Below are 20,858 nucleotides of genomic sequence, written 5' to 3' on the forward strand. Positions count from 1 at the left end.
TTCATTCATTGCAATGGTGGCAAGTAGGTTTAGTTGTTTAGTCTGTAGTCCCTGCTTTTCATAATCCCCATTGGTAGGTGGGTAGTGGAGGCCTGCTTGCTCTTGTTTATGTGTGTCTGTTCTCATGAGAGAGAATTTGAGTTTGTTTTTGTCTGCAGGTCTCAGAGGGCCTGCCTTGGGGCACAGGAAGCAAACAGACCAAGACAGTATTGACTCTCTGGTGAAAATGCCTGTATTCCTGGGCTAGAAATACATCTTGCTTTTGCATTTGAGCATTAGAAAGGCAATATAGAGAAATGAACATTGATCTGATACTAGATTTTTCATATGTAATCTTTTTTTATAGCTTTTAGAAATCACATGGGATACCAGTATCCCATGAGATTTTGCGAACAGTATGGTCTTATCAGAGTATCACTCCATAGGTTATTCATGGTTTTAAAGGGGAAAATAGCCTTAGTCAAGTGGTCATAGGTGGCATCACTGATAGTGGGACAGTGTGATGTTACGTCTCCTGTGGTGATGCAGCGTGAAGTGTACATCACCTATGAAGGATACTTGCCAAACATGTTTCACTTGAGTTCGATGATGCCTTTAGATCCAACTTCCAGTTTATAGGAAGAAGAGGAGATAGATGAACATGTGATAAATGACATTGTAAATAAAATCAGACAAATATAAAATCTGGAACCTTCTACAAGCAATTGGTTTTGTTTATTTAAAGTGAATATGAAGAGTGAAAGTTAATATGAAAAATGAAGTAGGACTCTTCTAGAACTAAAGAGTAAAGAGGCATCACAACCAAATGCAGTCAGTGAAACGTGAATATTTTACTTACTGGTTTTAAAAAAATTATAAAAGATATTTTTTAGACAGTCAAAGTAATTTGAATATGGACTGGATTTTAGATACTATTAGAGGATTATTATGGTATTGATAATGGTGATTGTGATAATGGCATTGTGTTTATGAAGGAAAATGTTCTTATTTTTAAGCTTGGTATTTAGGGGTGAATTGTCATGATATGTGTAGGTTATTTTCAAATGGCTCAGCAAAAAAAAATCTCTCGCTTTATATACACATTATTGACAAAGGAAATTTGACAAAATATTATTTATGGAGTGATCTTGAGTGATCTTTATACTATTTTCAAACTTTTTGTATATTCAGCATTTTTTGTAATAAAACGTTGGGGAGAATCACAAGGGGAAAAGTAAATATCATCTTAAGCCTTTTATTAAAAGAACAATCAAATTTCAAAAATATTCCCTTGGGGGACTTCCCTGGCAGTCCAGTGGTTAAGACTCTGCACTTCCACTGCAGGGAGCACAGGTTCTATCCCTGGTCCGGGAACTAGGATCCCGCATGTCACACGGTGCAGCCACAAAAAAGGATTAATCTCCAAAACATACAAGCAACTCATGCAGCTCAATATCAAAAAAACAAACAACCCAATCCAAAAATGGGCAGAAGACCTAAATAGACATTTCTCCAAAGAAGATATACAGATTGCCAACAAACACATGAAAGGATGCTCAACATCATTAATCATTAGAGAAATGCAAATCAAAACTACAATGAGATATCATCTCACACTGGTCAGAATGGCCATCATCAAAAAATCTAGGAACAATAAATGCTGGAGAGGGTGTGGAGAAAAGGGAACACTCTTGCACTGCTGGTGGGAATGTAAATTGATACAGCCACTATGGAAAACAGTATGGAGGTTCCTTAAAAAACTACAAATAGAACTACCATACGACCCAGCAATCCCACTACTGTGCATATACCCTGAGAAAACCATAATTCAAAAAGAGTCATGTACCAAAATGTTCATTTCAGCTCTATTTACAGTAGCCAGGAGATGGAAACAACCTGAGTGTCCATCATCGGATGAATGGATAAAGAAGATGTGGCACATATATATAATGGAATATTACTCAGCCATAAAAAGAAATGAAATTGAGTTATTTGTAGTGAGGTGGATGGACCTAGGGTCTGTCATACAGAGCGAAGTAAGTCAGAAAGAGAAAAAAAAAATACCGTATGCTAACACATATATATGGAATCTAAGGAAAAAAAAAAAGGTCATGAAGAACCTAGGGGTAAGACGGGAATAAAGACACAGACCTACTAGAGAATGGACTTGAGGATATGGGGGGGGGGAAGGGTAAGCTGTGACAAAGTGAGAGAGTGGCATGGAAATATATACACTACCAAACGTAAAATAGATAGCTAGTGGGAAGCAGCCGCACAGCACAGGGAGATCAGCTCGGGGCTTTGTGACCACCTAGAGGGGTGGGATAGGGAGGGTGGGAGGGAGGGAGACGCAAGAGGGAAGAGATATGGGAACATATGTATATGTATAACTGATTCACTTTGTTATAAAGCAGAAACTAACACACCATTGTAAAGCAATTATACTCCAATAAAGATGTTAAAAAAAAATAAAGAGCTCATCTCCACTTTTGTAGAGCAGGAGGGTGAATTTGGAGCTGAGAAACAATAAATTGATAACTGGCACTGGGGAGGTCTTTTGATGACACTTGTATCAATTTTCATCTGAAAGTTTCACCCCCATTCTTGATAAAAATTTTGCTGGGTGTACAATTTATTTTTTCCTCAGCACTTGAAAATATCATTCCATGGTCTTTTGACTTGAATTGAGAAGTCAGCTGTCAAAAAAAAAAAAAAAATTCCCTTGGGAGTTCTGTGGTTGCCTAGTGGTTAGTATTCTAGGCTTTTACTGCTGTGTCATTCAATCCCTGATAGGGGAACTGAGATTCCACAGGCCGCTGCAAGGTGCAGCCAAAAAGGAAAAAAAAAAAAAAGTCCAAATCTAGTGAAAAACAGGGATGAAAGATCCTCCCTTGTTCCTTGAAGTTTTCTTAGAGCTTTCTAGGCCTTCACATAGCTAGGCAGAATAAAGCTGAAAAAATAGGAAGAAGATAATTGGGAGAGTACGCTGTACCAGAAACCAAAGAGAGAGGGTTGAGAATTAGCAAATGATCAGCCGTGTCAAACTAGTAGCTGTGTAAGACTGAATATAATGTAAGGACTGAGTAAGATGGTTAGAAAGAGTAGGTATCAACAGTCCATTAATGTCAAAGAATCCTCTCTTTCCTCACTTCTCTCCTAAGGCCTTGCTTCTCTCTGCAATATTGGAGAGTTCTTTCCTGGAGTATCACATTAGAGAAATGTTGACCTCTTCATGTAGAGGGAGGGCAATCTTGAGCAGCCTTAGATTAGGTGTGTTTGAAGATAGAACCTAGATTACATGAGGCCTTTTGTAGTAAGGAAATGGAAACACTATGTTTAAGACCGTGGGTTTCAAGATGTTGATTGTAATTACAGTGAGAGAAACAGAGAGATAAAATGAGAGAAAGAATGAATGAGAGAGAGAGAGAGAGAGAGAGAGAGCGATTACTAGATTTACAAGCAGAGGCTATTAACAAGTGAAAGTGTTTTGGACAAAAATGAGATGTGAACATGTTTGAAGGACAAAGCCTAATTTAACTGAAAGACAGATGAAATGGTAGACAGTGAAAGGATAATTAAGGGAGTAAGATCCTTCAAAGAGTCCAGGAAGAATTAGATTTAGCAAAAAAGATGAGATAGTCCTTCCTCAGAAATATCTTGCTTGGCACACAGTGAAAGCTTAATAAATGCTAATTATTGTTATTCTCTGTTTTTTCATTCAGTAAGTACATATTGGTCACTAGTAAAAGTCTGTAACTATTCTAGGTGCTGGTAAGTCACCTCAAATCCCAGTGAAATGCAGTTTGCTTGATAATGATTAAATAACAAAGATGGTGGGCTTATGTCGATGATTTGGTTTTACTCTTCAGGGAAAGAGATTTTAGTGGAATGGATGCATTTGTAAACAAATAACTACACACAAAGTAACGAGTGTTCTGCACCAGTGTGTAGAAAATCTTGTGAAAACGTGGTTGCAGGAGCAGTGAATCACAGGTTTGGGGACAGGGCACTCACAGCAGAGAGGAGCTAGTGTTGGAACAGGTTATAGGCTAAAGACAAATACTTGTTAAAGTTAAACGGTTTTTTGAAAACTCCATGTTGTGTGTGTATGTGCATCTTTAAAATAAAAGAACCTGGTGAATCACGGCCATGGATTTTATTTTATTTGTTTATTTATTTTGGCCCTGCACATCTTGTGGGATCTTGGTTCCCCTACCAGGGATCGAGCCTGGGCCCCTTGCAGTGGAAGTGCGGCGTCCTAACTGCCGGACCACCAGAGAAGTCCCGTGGGCCATTTAATTTATTTATTAAACTGTCTTTTGGAATACAGTGAAATACCCAAAGGCCGGGGGAAAAAAACCCCTTAAGACCAAAGGATTTATCTTGAGAATCAGGATTCCCACACAATCCAGTCTCTTACTTCTCTTACTCTTCCTTTTCAGAGGTAGTTTTCATTACTTTTTTTTTTTTAAATTTGGTATCATTACAGAATTATTCTAAACGTTTGTGTGTGTGTGTATTACAGATGTGTGTAGATACATATATATATACCCCTTTTAGAACCTAAAATGGGAATGTATTTTATACACTGTACTGCACCTTTTCATCCCACTATATATTTTGGAGATTATTTCATATCTCATGCTGCAGTGTTCCATTGTAAGACTCTAATAATTTATTTAATCCCTGATTTATGGACACTAAAGTTCTTTCCATGTTCCCATTAACAATTAGAGAAATTTTCAAGCACACAAAAACAGTAAGAACAATGTAATGAACACTCTTGTACTAAAAGGAACCTCAACGTTTATTTTTACAGTTTGGGTTCCCTGGCAAGCAGATTCTGAGATGGAGATTAGCACTGAGGTTTCTAAGGGAGTGCTTTTAGTCCCGACACCTGGGGAAGGAAGCAGGTTTGGCCAGAGGGAGAAGTTGAGCTGTAATGAGTCTCAGCGGAAGGAATCTCAGTTGAGCCTGGGGGTAGTTCCAAAGATGGAATGACCCTTCAGAACTATACTGAATTGATATGAGGGGGCCTGGCCTTTACTGTTTATCCCTGGATTGATCAGTTGTTGGATGTGGACTGTCCTACTGGAAGGCGGCAAGGTGTCTCCCTTTGGCTGGGGCAGTCGTTAGTGGGGGCTGACAGCCCAGTGCTCTCAGTGGCTGGGGTAATAAGTCCTTTATTCCCGAGGTGCATCTGGATGAGTACCACCCATCACACTTATGTTCCTGTTTCATCTTCATCCCTTCCAATACCTCTTACCCCCTCTTCCCCTCCACCATCTCTCACATGCCAGACCCCAGACATCAGATCATTTCATCCCTAAATACTACAGTTCTACTTACCTTTGAGTAATGTGTTTTAGTAAAATCTTGATTAACCAGATTGACTGGAGAATGAAGTTTTCTGGTAAATGGAATTTTGTGGTAAATGCAGACAACATAGAATAAGGAAGGGTATTTACTTCATTAGGAATCAGGAGGTCTGTGTGTGCCTCTGAGCTCTGAGATGAGTTTGCAGTGTAATTTTGAGAGAGTTGCTGAAGGACCTAAATGTGGCGGGCGGGAGGAGGGGCTCAGCGGCCCCTTCCCATAGTGAGTAGTTATGTTTAGGCAAAACTTTGTAGTCTTCTTTCCCTTTTATGGCAGATTTTGATAAAACTGCGAAACAGGGTTTAATTTTCTTTTCTATCAGCTTTGAATTTGGAAAATGTGAGCAACTAAGCTCTTCTGTGCCTATTTAAATTAAGGGAAAAAAAATCCACTAAGGGGATTGCCGCTCACAGAACCTGAGAATAAAACCTCTTAAAGTGGGGTTTGCTCCAGGGGCTGCTAGATAGGTTTACCGTTCTGGCTCCCCCAGGCTTGGAGTCAGCGCTGATGTTACAGTTTCACAGTCCAGTCACCAACACCTTCCTTGCCTCTTACCCTGGAGCCAGTCTGTTCTTGGTAACAGTGAGAAGTCCGTGTTCCCACTTTAGTGACACCTGGGTTGTTTGTTAAATTATCTTTAAGGAGGAAGGGCCCCATTGAAGGGTAAACTTGTAATAAATTGGAATTTCAAATATTATGTACTTGTGTTTATAAAGAATAAATAAATAAATATCCACTCAAATAGATCTCTATAAGATAGTAACGAGCTATATACTTCTCTCCATTTCTATATTAGGAAGGCAGTTTTTTTTTTTTCGTCAGTTACAAAAGCCTTTCTTTTACAACTGCTTAAATATCAAAAACAAAAGCAAAACAGCAGGAGGTTGACCCATATTTCATCAACTTTTGCAATGACTTGGTTCACTGATACAGGCAAAGGGTGATTGGATTTTTCCCGTTCACGTGGGACGATTTTTGTTGAGTTCTCTGGTGCCATTTTGTGAACATATTTCCTGAGCTCTAATTTCTCTGAGACCAGATTATGCCTCTGTTTCTCTGTTGCCTCATTACGTTCTTATTTTCCTCTCTCCCTCCTCCCTCCTCCCCCCACCCCCATGCTTGCTTACTTTCTCTTATCACTCTGCTTCGAAAGTAATGTTGCCTAATCTGGCTCCCTGTGCACCAATGCTGAATAAAAATACGGAGACAGAGAAATGGAAGATAAGAAATAGAGAGGCTTTTTATTTTCTTTGCCAGGCAAAGGGAAGGCATAGCAGGCTAGTGCCTCAAGAACTGTGCCCCCCGCTTCCTGGGGAATTACAGGGATTCTTATAGGGGAGTTCTGATAAGGATCAAAATGGTGAAGGTCTTGCATTCTTCTTCTTGCATTATTTCAAAACAGTCATTGCTGGAGTCAGGCAACCTGGTAATTGGGTCCGTTAGCCTCTGGGTTATCGGTCTACATATGACCTCCTTTTTGAAATGCAGACAGCTACAAGGGGTTATTTGCTACAAGTTTATAGGCAGAGTAAAGAGTAAATACCAGGTGCAGGGTGTAAATTACCTAAATTACACAGGATTAGGGGTGACAGGTTAGTTTTGTGAAGGACAAATCTAACTATAGACACTACAGATTAGTAACAGTTAAAATAAAACTAGGATTGATTAACTCATGCCAGTTTATGTTTCTTCTCTAGCCTGTTCACTGTTCCCTTTATTTTCCTGGTTATCAGGAGAGGAAAAACCTCATTTCTATTTTTGTTGCAACAGTAATAGTCATTCATGTCTTTTTCTTGCCTCACGCCTTACATATTTCATCAAACCCAATGATTTACTGTTCTGCTATAATGCCTTATATTTTCTTTTTCTTTCAAAACTCTCATCATTTTAGCCAGGTTCTTATCACTGCAGCCAGGCTTATTGCAGTAGCATCCCATTTGCTTTTCCTGTATACTATCTCAAATAGTCTTAGCATACTGCTTCTCTGCTTAGATGGATATATAGTTATGGGACCATTAAGTCTCTTTAAACTCTGGTCCTGCTCAAGACCATTGTGAAACCTTGTAGTATCTTCTTACTTCTCAAAACCTAAATTTGTAAATTCCGGTTAGGTGTATAATAATTTATCTCACATATGAGAATCTGAAATTATTGATGACTTCACTGGGCATCAGTATCATAATAATAGTGCCTATTCTTTATGTAGAGGGCGTTTAGTATTTTAAATTGTTTTCTCTTTACTTTTGTTCATGGAGTACCTTTGTGTAAAAAAACTGTATCGAAATTTATGTTGTGTTTTTATCAATTTGGTGTGTTGAACACCAAGTCCTATCTATTGTATATCTAAAATAGCTCTCATATTCATCTTATTATTACCATTTTCACCACTGCTACCCTTCATCATATATTTATTAAAGACGTCCCATATGGCAGACACTATGCTCCATCCACATCATATGGTGGTAAATACATCGATGTGGTTCTTGTTCTTAGGGAGCTTAAAGACTAGTAGGGGAGACAGCCATTAGACAGAGAAATCCAGAAATAGTAATGAAGTTGTGATACATTTAGGCACCATCTCTCTTACCAGCAGTACTGCAGTAGCCCCACTGGTCTTCAAACCCAGAGTTTTCTCCCTCCCTTTTGTATTGTAGCTAGAGGGATCTTTCTGAAAAGCTAATCAGATTTAAAACAGTTGACCTGTTTTCCATTGCTATCAGGTTAAACTCCAAATTCCTTGAGGTGGGTTACCAAGTTCTTATGATTTGGTGCATGTGAGCTTGTTGTTTCTTGTCTCATTCTGCCTTTGTGCTCTGAATGCCAGCCCTGCTATTTTCACTGTCCAGAAAGAACTGAGATCTCTCACCTTGGGGACTTAGAATATGCGATTCCTTGAGCCTCTTCCTTGGGTAATTACTACTCATTCTCACTCATCATTTCTTCCAAGAACCCTTCCTGAAGTATAGGTTAGGATATCCATCTTTTGTGTCTCCATTAGGTCTTGAGATTCCTCCTGTATCACACTCTGTGGTAGTTGTTTGCATGTGTGTAAGCCCCATTGTGTAGGTCCATGTGTCTATTTTATCTCCTGTTGTAATTCCATGGTATAGACACAGAATGGAAACTTGGGAAATGAGATCAGAATTTAATTTGAAAGCTGTCTTAGTATTGGGATTGGAGTTTGTAGTATTATTTCTAATAACGTCATGCAGAATTGAATTGTCATATTTGCAGATAGAATTGTTTGACAGGCATATACAGTAGTAGTACTTTTTTTTTTTTTTTTTTAGTAGTAGTACTTTTATATTGTGTCAAAAAGTCAGTGAAAGATAGTAGCCTCTTGAAAAGGTACAACTTTATTAAATGTTAAGCTACAGTGCTGAAAGAAATCAGTAGATGTGGAAGCAGCATGTGAAGAATAGCAGAATCTGTGTTTTAAAAAAATTAATAGTTGCTGATCATCTGCCATGTGATGGATATTTTACTGGTTGCATTACATATATGATCTCTCTTAACCTTTATGACAGCTTTCTGAAAGGAGGGTATTATCGTCCATCTTTTACAGATGGGGAAGCTGAGACCTAGAGGGGTAACTTTTTCAAGATTGCATAGAAGAGTCAGGATTTGAATATAGTTCTTCTGACTGTAAGTTCAGTGTTTTTTCAACTATTATTTTTGTTGTTGTTTTTAACTGAAGTATGGTTTTATTTCTGTATAGAACTGAGAAATAGGTGCAATTAGGTGAAATAGAAATACATGAAATTAAGGTAACCAAAAGAGATGACTTGATTTTTTTATCTCTCAGACCCCTGCTCTTTATGATTTGATTTCTTTGACTTCAAAATGATTCAAAGTTAATTTCATAACTACCTCTTGATGAGAAAACCAAGCCTCAGAAGTGAGATGATACGCTCAAAGCCTGCATGGTTGGTGGCAAAATGAGGGGTAGAATCTAGAACTTCTATTATTTGACTCTAAAGCTTTTTCAGTAAAAGAGTTTTATTTAATAGCCAATGTCTAAATATAAGTTTAAGTCAGATTTGATACAAACATAGATGAAAATTGAATGTTCTTAGTATTCTTCTGTTTTTAGGAGTATCTAGTCGTACAGCATATTTATTTATAACTCTAAAATTTGAAAGGTGGTATTTCCCCTTAATGTATTAGTTACAAAATATGAGTATATTGTACACAATATTTTGGAGAGTTAGTAAGAATTTTCTTCAGAGTTTCTATTACAGTTAATACTATATGGCACTAATCATTTATTCAGTCACTTTTGATTTGGGCCTTTTCCAGAAAAATGTGATTTTTTTTTTTTTTATCCCAATGAATCCCTAATGTCCTTGGATATAGAGCAGTGAATTTTGAATTCGATCCCCCCTCCCCCCCACCTTGGTTGGACAGAACTTCTTACCTAATTCCTCAGATAAGCAGTTGTAATAGCAGATAAGCTGATGTAGTATGATCCCCTGGAAAAGATATAGTGAAGTTCTGTAACATTATTTCCTAAGGGAGAATTGCTTTTTGGATAATTAATTTTAGGCTATGTTCTTTTATTTTATTTATTTTTTTGCAGTACGCGGGCCTCTCACTGCTGTGGCCTCTCCCGTTGCGGAGCACAGGCTCCGGACGTGCAGGCTCAGCGGCCATGGCTCACGGGCCCAGCCGCTCCGCGGCACGTGGGATCCTCCCAGACCGGGGCACGAACCCGTGTCCCCTGCATCGGCAGGCGGACTCTCAACCACTGCGCCACCAGGGAAGCCCTAGGCTATGTTCTTTTAAAAGGACATTTCCCTGCTATGAGTTGAATTGTGTTCCCCTAAAATTCGTATGTTGAAGTCTTAACCTCTAGTACCTGAGAATGTGCCCTTATTTGGAAGTCTTTATAAAGGTAATCAAGTTAAATGAGGTCATCGGGGTGGGCCCTAACCCAACATGACTGTGTCCTTATAAAAAAAGGGAGAGACGTGTACGTAGGAGAACACCATGTGAGCATGAAGTTGGCCTTCTACCAGCCAAGGAGAGAGGCGTGGATCAGATCTTTCCCTTCACAACCCTCAAAAGGAACTAACTGTGACACCACCTACTTTCAGACTTCTAGCTCAAGAGCTATGAGACAACAAATTCTGTTTTTTAAGCCACTCAGTTTGTGGTCAGGGCAGTTTTTAGGAAACTAACACAATGTATTCCCTTATGAAGATTGTTAATTGCCCTTAATGAGAATTCTTCTCAGATTCTGATTGACTGTCAGTTCCTGATTTTCGTTAGAATGTGGATTTGTTTTAGTTTCTGGAGAAGCTGAGTTAGAGATGGATGTGTCTTCTTGTGTTTTCCAATACCTTTATCATGTTATGGGCGATTATTTTCACTTGTTTTAAGAGCTATGAAATGTATTCTTCTTCCAGGTTTCCTTGAGCTCCTTGTCACTTGAATACCAGAAATTTCTTTCCTGTTACATCAGAACAGACACGTCTCCCTGTCACACACATATTCCTTAGTGCTGAATCTGTGTATTTGCATTCTCTTCGAGCTAGGCATATGCATCGAATACGAGTGCTCAAATATCGAGATAAATATTCTTTCCAGATCTCACCATATTGTGTTAGATGCTGTGAGCTTATTTAATTGAGAGAAATCTTTGGTGATATAGCTTAAAAATGAATGCTGTCACCATGGAAGAATGAACTCCTTCCAGATTCTCTTTTTGAGAAAGTCACTGTTGGATATGTTATTCAGCCAGGAACATGCTGTACCAAATTTGTTAAAGTTGGCTCAGTGCTTTGTTTCATTTTCTGATATTAAATAGGAATATGGAAAGAATTGTTAATGTCATAGTAGTCTATGAACTGCTGAACATGATACATAAATGGTTTTATAAATAGGAAGGGAACTTGGAATTTTTCCCAAGTTGTAGCAAACAACTTTTACCTGTAGCAAACAGATGAAGTTTTGGGGGAGGCAAATTGATGAAAGCCATGAATTCTAACAAAAAATAAAAGATGTAATATACATAGACTGCGTTTGGTAAACATCATTCATAATGTTTTACTTGCCTAATTTTCTTTCCAGGGAAAGGGATTTTAGTTTTAGTTTTATTTATTTGTTTAAAGAGTGTAAGTAGTGGATTAAAGAAAAGACTTTTGCTAAAAGCAACCAGCAGTAGGACCATGGGTATTAAACTAGTTTCTTTCATAGAAAGTGGTTACTCCTTTAAGTGTCTCTGAAAATTTCTTAGGACAATCTTAGCGTTCTAAAGAGTCTACATTGTATGTATATCTTTTGTTGCCACGTAGAAACCAAGCCTATGAGTGACTCCTAGTGTCTCATAAAGTCTGGCAGAGTCTCTGTCTTATATGGAGCCCTCTCTGATTATGCCAGTTTTCATGTCTCTTGAACTTCTCTGAACTAGTATTTAAGTCTTTAATCACACAGTTTGTAACACCTAAATCTAGTCGTTTCACTAACTAGATCTTAATTTTGTCATCTCAAATTTAAACGCCTTTACCAGAACTAAATTTTTATTATTCAGAAATGAGTTTAAAGTTCTTTATCCCTCAGGTTTCAGAGTTTAGAATAAAAGACATTTGTGACTTTGAGACATAATAGGTTTGTACTAAATATGGTGAATGAGTTTCTCAGTGGGCAATATTCTTTTTAATGTTTAGGACACTGTCAAAAACTCTCAGTTTTTCTTGGACATTGCTAACTATTATTGGTTTGGAGACTTAACAAGATTTGGAGACCTCACTTGCCTTGGTAGCGTAGCAGGGTGAGTAAGACCCCGGGTTCTAAGTCAGGCTGCCTGGGTCTTGACTGGGGCTCCATTTCTTCCATTTACACTTTGCAACTCTTTATGACTCACTGTCTTTACATGTGAAAGAAGAGTGCTAATAGTACTTACCGTGTGATTTGTTGTGGGGATTAATTGAGATTTTAATTAGATTTTATATACTTTTATGTATGTGTCTGTTTTATTTATATATATAATGTTTAGAGGAATTCTTGGCACTTAGGAGGTTCAAGTTGGCTTCATAAGAAAAATGTGTAATATGTTTTAGAAGGAAATATAACATTTGACATTATTCTTATAACATTTCCAGGTTTGAAAGCACAATGGCAGGAAACAGCCTTGTTCTACCCATTGTTCTTTGGGGTCGCAAAGCACCAACCCACTGCATCTCAGCAGTACTTTTAACAGATGATGGGGCCACGATCGTGACTGGATGCCATGATGGGCAAATATGTCTCTGGGATCTTTCAGTAGACTTGGAAGTGAGTGTTTGAAGTGCCTATTGTACTTTTCACATACAATAAACTACTTAACAAAAAATAACACAGTTCCAGAATAATTTGACCTCATAATATATCTTCTGTGAGATATATTTTGACTAAAATTGGTATTCAGAATGATTATTTACATGATTCATCAGAGTTGACTTCTGCTGGCTTTTGGCTTGATTTTCAATTATAATATCTATCCTACCTGGCTTAATATGTTACATTTAACATTTTTCAGAAAATTTCTAACCATATTGAAGGAGGTTTCCAAAAAAGATATTAAAAAACAATTTTGAGCATTTATACCTTCTAAGGTCAATGTCTTGAAGAGAGCAAAACTTTTTGTAAAACTGTTTGTAAATTTTGTCATATTTATTTTAAAAGTCGCTGTGTATTTTTTGCCATCCTTTCCTGGTGTGGAATGCTCAGTGTGCTCTGCTTCTGGGCGCTGGCTCTCTGTGGAGAGACTGTCTTTTTCCATATTTTAACCTCCAATCTCTGACAACTCTCCCCAGGAATTTTTCTGTAAGGGGGAACAGAGAAAATGGGGCGGTAGCTGGCATGGAATGTAGAGGCAAGAAAGTTGATTTTTTTAACTAAACATTTTTTTTAACAGCCTTATTGAGATAAAATTTACACGCCATACAATATACTCTTTAAAGTGTACAATTTAATGTTTTTTTACTCTGTTCACAGAGTTGTGCAGCCATTACCACAGTCAATTTTAGAACATTTTCATCACCTTGGAAGCAAACCTTGTACTTTGTAGCAGTTACGCCCAATATACCCCCATGTCCCCTGGGCAACCACAAATCTATTTCCTGTCTCTATAGATCTGCCTATTCTGGACACTTTATGTAAATAGAATCATTTAGTATGTGATCTTCTGTGATTGGCTTTTTTCACTTAGCATAATATTTTCAAGGTTCATCCATGTTGTAGCATGTATCAATATTTCATTTCTTTTAATGGCCAAATGATATTCCATTGTATAGGTATACTGCATTTTATTTGTCTGTTGATCAGTTGATGGGCATTTGGGTTGTTTTTACTTTTGACCATAGTGAATAATGCTGCTTTGAACATTTGTGTGTGAGTTTTTGTGTGGACATATGTTTTTGTTGCTCTTAGGTATTCACCTAGGCATGGAATTGCTAGAACTGAAAAAATGATCCACACACTTGGATGACATGTCAAGGCTAGGGTTACAGTTTGGAAAGTGACTGGAAATGAGTGTTGTAGAACGTGATATGCCTTCAGGATTGATAGCAAACTAAATAGGAATCAGCAGTGTAGTGATGAGGAGAACAAAAGCCCACCACATTTTATTGGAGTTATTTGAAGCAATAAGATTTACTTGTAAGATCTTAGAAACCATTCTTTTACTGAATTTTTTGCATGGATTTCACTAGAATGTTATATTTATTTAAATTCAAGTAAGAGGGATTAAAGGGGGAGAGGAGACTGACTAGGAGAGAAATACATCCTTTGAAAGATACTAAGAGAATTGGACTGTTTACCCAGGGGAAAAGAAGGCTGAATAAAAAGTGGCTTGGTTATTGTCTTTTGATTCATATAGAGGGCCTTCTTAATGTACTTTATAGCAGTCATTTATGCCTATGAAGGACCAATAAGTCATATAACATACAGAGTGGGGAGGGCACAAAATACCTTCTCTTGAGGTCATGGTGTCTTCCCTTCTTTTGTTAGGAAAGGATTCAGAACTGTAGCTAGAACTTTTGCCATGCATATCTTGGTCTCCTTTTACCTGTGGAAAAGGGCAGCCTGGCCTAACATGGTGGCAATAAAATATCTGAGAGATATTGCAGAAGCAGTAGTTTAGTGAGTACCTAGACAGATGGTGATAAGAGTAAAGGAGGGAACCTGTTAATGCAGGTATTGTCTACAGTATAGTGTTTTAATGCTTCGACTACCTATAAAGCTGTAATTGCAGAGAATTAAACTATAATTGCAAAGAATAGTATAATACATGGCATTAATGAACGAAGTGAAACATTGTGGTAAGAGCTCAGATGTTGCAGGTGGGTGAAGTTGGCTTCATTCTTGGCTCCTGTAGTGTCTAGCTGTGTGACTTTTGGCAGTTTTTAACCATTTGATGTCTAGGTCTTGCCATTTTTCAAATAGGATCAACTACACAAGGTTGTGGTAAGGATTCTATGAAGGAATGTGTATTAAGCAGTTATCACAGTGCTTGTACATGGTAAGGATTTAGTTAATGAATGTAATTGTAGCATCTCAGGTAGTAGAAAGAAAAAATTGCTAAAGGGGGAAACAAAAGGAGTGCTGATTGTTGGCTGACTATAGAACTAGTAGCCTCAAAGTTCCAGATTGGAACATTGATGTTAGTGTTTACTCTTAAGAACTGACACATCACATCATTTTATTCTAAACATCACACCTTGCCACTGATAACTGTCACTTTTGAACTGTGGTCTTTGATGATGGATGGTTTTTTGAATATGTTGAACAGATGATCTTTGTACTGATTATGTGTGAAATGTTTATTAGTTAATAACTACGACATAAATTTTTATGGGATATGGTGAGATATAGATAAAAGGTATAAATGTAACAATATGCCATATTTTTATTTTTCCTCCAGTTATATTAATACTTACTGTGTGAAGCCTCCAACTTTGTTCTTTCTCAAAATTGCTTTGGCTATTTGGTGTCTTTTATGGTTCCACACAAATTTTATCATGGTTTTTCTATGTTTCTATTTCTGAAAAACACCGTTGGAATTTTGGTAGGATTGCATTCACTCTGTAGATTGCTTTGGGTGGTATGGACCTTTTAATAACATTAATTCTTCCAACCCAAGAACGTGGGACATCTTTCCCACGTTATTTATTTCTTCTTCCACTTCTTTCATTAGTGTCTTATAATTTTCAGAATACAGGTGTTTCACCTCCTTGGTTAAATTTATTTCTAAGTAATTTATTCTTTTTGATGCTATTGTAAGTGGGATTGCTTTCTTAATTTCTCTGTCAGATACCTTGTTGTTATAGAAACAACTGATTTTTGTATGTTTATTTTGTATCATGCAACTTTTCTGAATTTGTCCATTAGTTCTAACAGTCTTTTGGTTGGAGTCTTTAGGATTTTCTACATATAAGATCATGTCACCTACAACAGAGACAATTTTACTTCTTCCTTTTCAATTTGGATGCTTTGTTTGTTTAGTTTTTTGCCCAATTGCTCTGGCTAAGACTTCCAGTATTATGTTGATTAGAAATGTCAAGAGTAGCTATCTTTGTCTTGTTCTTGATCTTAGAGAAAAGGCTGTTAGCTTTTTACTGTTGAATATGATATTATCTGTGGGCTTGTTGTATATGGCCTTTATTATGTTGGGGTACATTCCTTCTATACCCAATTTGTTGAGAGTTTTTAATCATGAAAGGATATTGAGTTTTGTCAAATGCTTTTATTGCCTCTATTGAGATGATTATGTGATTTTTATACTTCATTCAATTATTTTTGTTCATTTTTCTAGATTTTGGTGGGAATACAGTCAGTTCTAGTTACTCTATTATGACTGAAAATGGGATTTTCTAGCAAAGCCATGTACATTGAAAATAAAACTAACAATTGGTAAATTTGATTTTCTTGGGAGAAATTAAAGAATTGACCAAGAGCATTTTTTTTTTTCCCCCAGTGGAGGAACACAGAGTCTCTGTATAGAAATGGGGTTGGATGTCTGAGAAAATTTTGGATGTATGAGAAAACATTCTAGGCCTGTTCTAACCATAAACAATGATTGTATTTTTCTTTTAATTATAATTATGCAAAATAAGGCTAAAGTGATTTTGATTCTTTGCAAAATGGATATCATGAAAGGGGCTTTAAAGGTATTAATCATATTCCGTTTTTTTAAACTGGGTATTGAGTATGTGGTTATGTATTTTTTTTATGTCTTGTACACGTGTTACAAATATTATTTGTATGTATTAAATGTTTAAGAAAGATATCCTGAAATTACGTAAGGCCTTGAAGTAACCTGAAATGATAGCTTGCAGTTTGGTACAGAGTAGATGAATTTGGGGGCTGATTGCTAGACTATTTTAGAATAGTGGGTATTAAGCCGTCCTTTCATAAGGCACTGTGGCACTAAATCATTAGTCTGTGAAGGTCAGTCTGGTTCCTGATAGTCAACATTGATATCAGCTTTTGGTAGGGTACCTATTCTCTATTTTTTGTGTTTGGGGATGTCAGTCTAGAGACTCTAAATGTACTTTCAAATCATGCAAAGTATTATTTTAAAAATAGGTGAGGTTAAATTATTTTATATACTAATACACATTCTTAACCTGATTTCTCAGTGTATTGGAGCTTAGTGCTAAACGCTGCCCTGCTTTAAATCCTGGTTCCATCATTCTCTGCGTGATACTGGGCAAGTAATATCACCTCTTGGTTTTCCACTTTTGACTTTAGAACTACGTGGTGGGATGATTGTGCGCATTAAATTGGTGGGCGTCAGTGTTTTGCAGCTCTTAGTTTTTGATGTTCTGAGCAGTTCTTCTCAAATCTGTATCTATATATTGTACTGAATATTTAACAGGATTCCTAAAAATGATTACTTAAAAAATTTGGTACTAATATCAACATATTTGTGTATTTCTAGGTTAATCCTCGAGCACTGTTGTTTGGTCACACAGCTTCAATCACCTGTTTATCTAAAGCTTGTGCTTCTAGTGACAAACAGTATATCGTGAGCGCATCTGAGAGTGGGTAAGTATTTTCATATTCACTTTTCTCCTCATAAGTCTGTACTGCAAATAGTACCACTGTATTAGTAAGTAGGAATTTTTGTTTTTCTTTTGGGGTGTCTTTTAAATAAATGCCTCAGTTGTTTCAACATAAAGATATTTGAAATATGGTTTTCAAAATGAATTTTATCTTTATTAATGATTTTTATAATACTTTGTATTTTATTGTAATTTATGATTATGTTTTTGCCTTGCTTTTGAGAAACTCAGAATACCATAAAATTTAAAGAATGATCATTAATCCCCAAGGCATTTTTGCTGAATTGGCCGACAACTCTGAGAGTTTTAAAAAACCTCAGTGATGCTAGGCTAGCATAAATTTGGAAGACGAAGCCACGCAAAAGTTTAAACAGTTATATTGATGTACATTAATGCACTAATATGGCTACATGTATTCCTAAGGCTCAGAATAGAGCTTGCTTTTAGAGACGTAAGTCATTGAACAGTATTTGTAGGGTCTAGAGTGTGGGGAATTAAAAGAAAAAACTTTTAGAGTGTTTAGAAAATTGTATATTTACACAATATGTTATTGAAGGGAGTTGGGGAACTGGAAGAGAATTATTTAAGAACTTGTCCCTTCTACTCCTCATAATTTATGAATTTGAAAAGAACCTTGTATAACTGAAAGGCAGCAGCAGGTGAAAATATAGTACCTTTTGGCCAATTAAAGGATAATTCATATTAGAGTGAATATTCTAAATAGATCGGGTGAATTTCCTTTGAAAAATTTATACCATATGAGATATAGGAAAAGACATCTTAAAGAATACCCTAATATCAGGATCATTACATTTTATTAATGTTGTCTTCTGTTAAATAAATCTTAAATTTATTTCTTTAAAATACAAGGCATATTGACATTTCTAATTTCAAATGTTGTATCTTTAGTGTGAGATAAAGCTTTTTTCTTTTGGTATGCATGCAATAAAACTTCTGCAATAAATATGGAATTAAAACTGGAATATTATATTTAATTTGCAAAGATTTGGAATTCAGTTGACCTTAAGTTTTGCTTTTTGCAGTGCTAAGTTTTCTAGTAGGTTGATAACCGATGGAAAATTGCTGTGGTTTAAATTAAAAGTTTATTCCTAGTTTTTGCCACTTGCCCTTCATATATCACTTAGGGCTGTGCTCTGCTTCATAATTCTCCTTGCTTTGAGGCTGAGGGTGAAGGAGCCGCCGCTATCTGGTATAGAGGCAGAGGAGGAGAGTTCTGGAGGGTCTCATATCAGTTCTGTTCAGAACTACTCAGAAGACTCCACCAACTAAAAGGGAGCCAGGAGGTGTAGTCCTCCCAGGTGCCCAGAAAGAATGTGGATCAAGGTGGGGGTGGTTAGGTTGGAGGGGAGTTTAGGACGGTGGGTGGGAGGACCCGAATTTTTGATGAACAGCAATAATGACTATATACTATCAATACTTTTTCAGAAATATGTCAGTTTTAATGGAAGATTAATTTTCAACCACTGTGACAAAGTTGAACAGTGCTTCCAAAACTCAGATTTAAAGTCAGCTGTTATCTTATTTTATAGAGAGATGTGCCTCTGGGACGTGAATGATGGCAGATGTATTGAATTTACAAAATTAGCTTGCACACATACTGGCATACAGGTTAGTATCAATTTCTGTAACTGGCCAAGTCAGCACAATTTATTATAGGTGTACAATTGAAAAAATGTTTTTTAAACATTGAGTCTATATTTTTATATGAGAAGTGGGTGGGGATGGGTAATAGGACAGGAAGACTAGAATTAGAGTAGTAAAAGTATTTTTCATAAGACAGTGTAGTGGGGGAGGAAAACAAAGACGAGGAGACTAATGTTGAAAGATGTAACGTAAGCCATTGTCACTGCTGCTTCTGCTCTCTCTATCCTGGTTACCCAGGTGAGAGACCTTTTACTGGTTGGGTAAGTGTTCTAGATCCTAAATAATGGAATTCTCTCTTGCTAAAGCCTTGGTAATTCCACTCATGATTGACACAGTCCATTTTGGGGATGATACCCTTTTCCTTGCTTGTGCAGTTGGTTCTTGAGTTCGTGTTTTGACTTCACAACTCTGTAAAAGAAAGGACCATTTCATATGACTGGCTGACACAGGAATTTGCACAGGAATTTATAGCTTCTCACTTACATTCCTGGTATTCTTCCTTATTCTTTCATAACTGTCAAATTCTTTGTGCTTCAAATTACTCATCATTTACTGTGTTGAGTGTTGGGAAATTACAATGTATATAGAAAAATGTGATTTATGTTCTCAACGGGGAAGAAGAGGGAAGAGAAGAGAACTCACATTTATAGCAAATATTATATAGATGTTTCTTGTATGGTTTCTCATTTAGGCCTCCCCACATCCTTACAAATTAGGTAAGAGTATATCCTTTTATGTATAAAGAAGCTGATAGCCGGAGTGATTAAATGACTTGCCCCAGTCTCACAGTGAGTCATTCCTGGCACTAGGATGCCAAACCAGCTTTATCTGACTCTAGGGACTGTTCTTTCTGTTACATCATACTGCCTCCCTTAAAACAAGTAAAATCATTTGTTGAGAAAGAAGACCTTCTGTGCTAACACAAGTTAGACAAGCAAAGGAAAATTTTCACAGATGGTTAGTGTGATATAAATCTTTGGTGACTACTTATTACCCTGGCAAAGTCCTTTTAAAAATTGCTTCTTCAATGCTGTTACGGCATATACTTTTTATTTAAAGGGCCTGTAGTATTTATTTTTTATCATATGAAGAATCATCAAGATTTATAAAGAGAAAAGGGATAATAAAATCATTTAGATTCATTGACTTTATAAATAATTTAATTGGAAAATTATACATAAGTATCAAACTCATTGGATATAAATATTTTAACTGTTGTATAACTTTATGATTTAAACACTTTCGGTTTATATTTTAGGAAAAATTATCTTTATTCAATATATTTTCAGTGCCTGCTATTTATCGGATCCTGTATTAGGCCTTCTGTATTTAGATTGGCAGCCATCTCTAAGTAGAAGATGCTTTCTGGCATTTACTAATGTGTGTGACAGGTGTTTCCTGGGTGATCCTCACCCTCTCAGGTTCAGAAGCAGGTTTTTTTTAAAAAAAATTTGTTTATTTATTTCATTTTGGCTGCGTTGGGTCTTCATTGCTGTGCGCGGGTTTTCTCTAGTTGCGGCGAGCGGGGGCTACTCTTCGTTCCAGTGCGCGGGCTTCTCATGGCAGTGGCTTCTCTTGTTGCAGAGCACAGGCTCTAGGCACGTGGGCTCAGTAGCTGTGGCTCGTGGGCTCTAGAGCGCAGGCTCAGTAGTTGTGGCGCACGGGCTTAGTTGCTCCGTGGCATGTGGGATGTTCCTGGACCAGGACTTGAACCTGTGTCCCCTGCATCGGCAGGCAGATTCTTAACCACTGTGCCACCAGGGAAGTCCCCAGGTTGTTCTTATATATGTA

At 37.0% G+C, this 20,858-nt stretch overlaps 1 protein-coding gene across 3 annotated transcripts in view; it reads left to right on the forward strand.

The window, feature by feature from the left end:
* Positions 1 to 20,858, forward strand: part of WDR7 (WD repeat domain 7) — a 376,910-nt gene that overhangs the window by 8,842 nt on the left and 347,210 nt on the right. For 2 of the 3 annotated variants that reach the window (XM_082667902.1, XM_082667904.1), the window contains exons 2-4: positions 12,459 to 12,630; positions 17,279 to 17,385; positions 18,953 to 19,031. In XM_082667902.1, the coding sequence (XP_082524028.1) occupies positions 12,472 to 12,630; positions 17,279 to 17,385; positions 18,953 to 19,031 (345 nt within the window). In that variant the 5' untranslated portion in view covers positions 12,459 to 12,471. Of the gene's footprint in view, positions 1 to 8,958; positions 9,001 to 12,458; positions 12,631 to 17,278; positions 17,386 to 18,952; positions 19,032 to 20,858 lie in introns of those variants that run through there. The other variant, XM_082667903.1, reaches the window with a different exon arrangement.

The sequence above is a fragment of the Grampus griseus genome (assembly GCF_964374135.1).
Source record: "Grampus griseus genome assembly, chromosome: 12".
NCBI classification, from domain to species: Eukaryota; Metazoa; Chordata; class Mammalia; order Artiodactyla; family Delphinidae; genus Grampus; species Grampus griseus.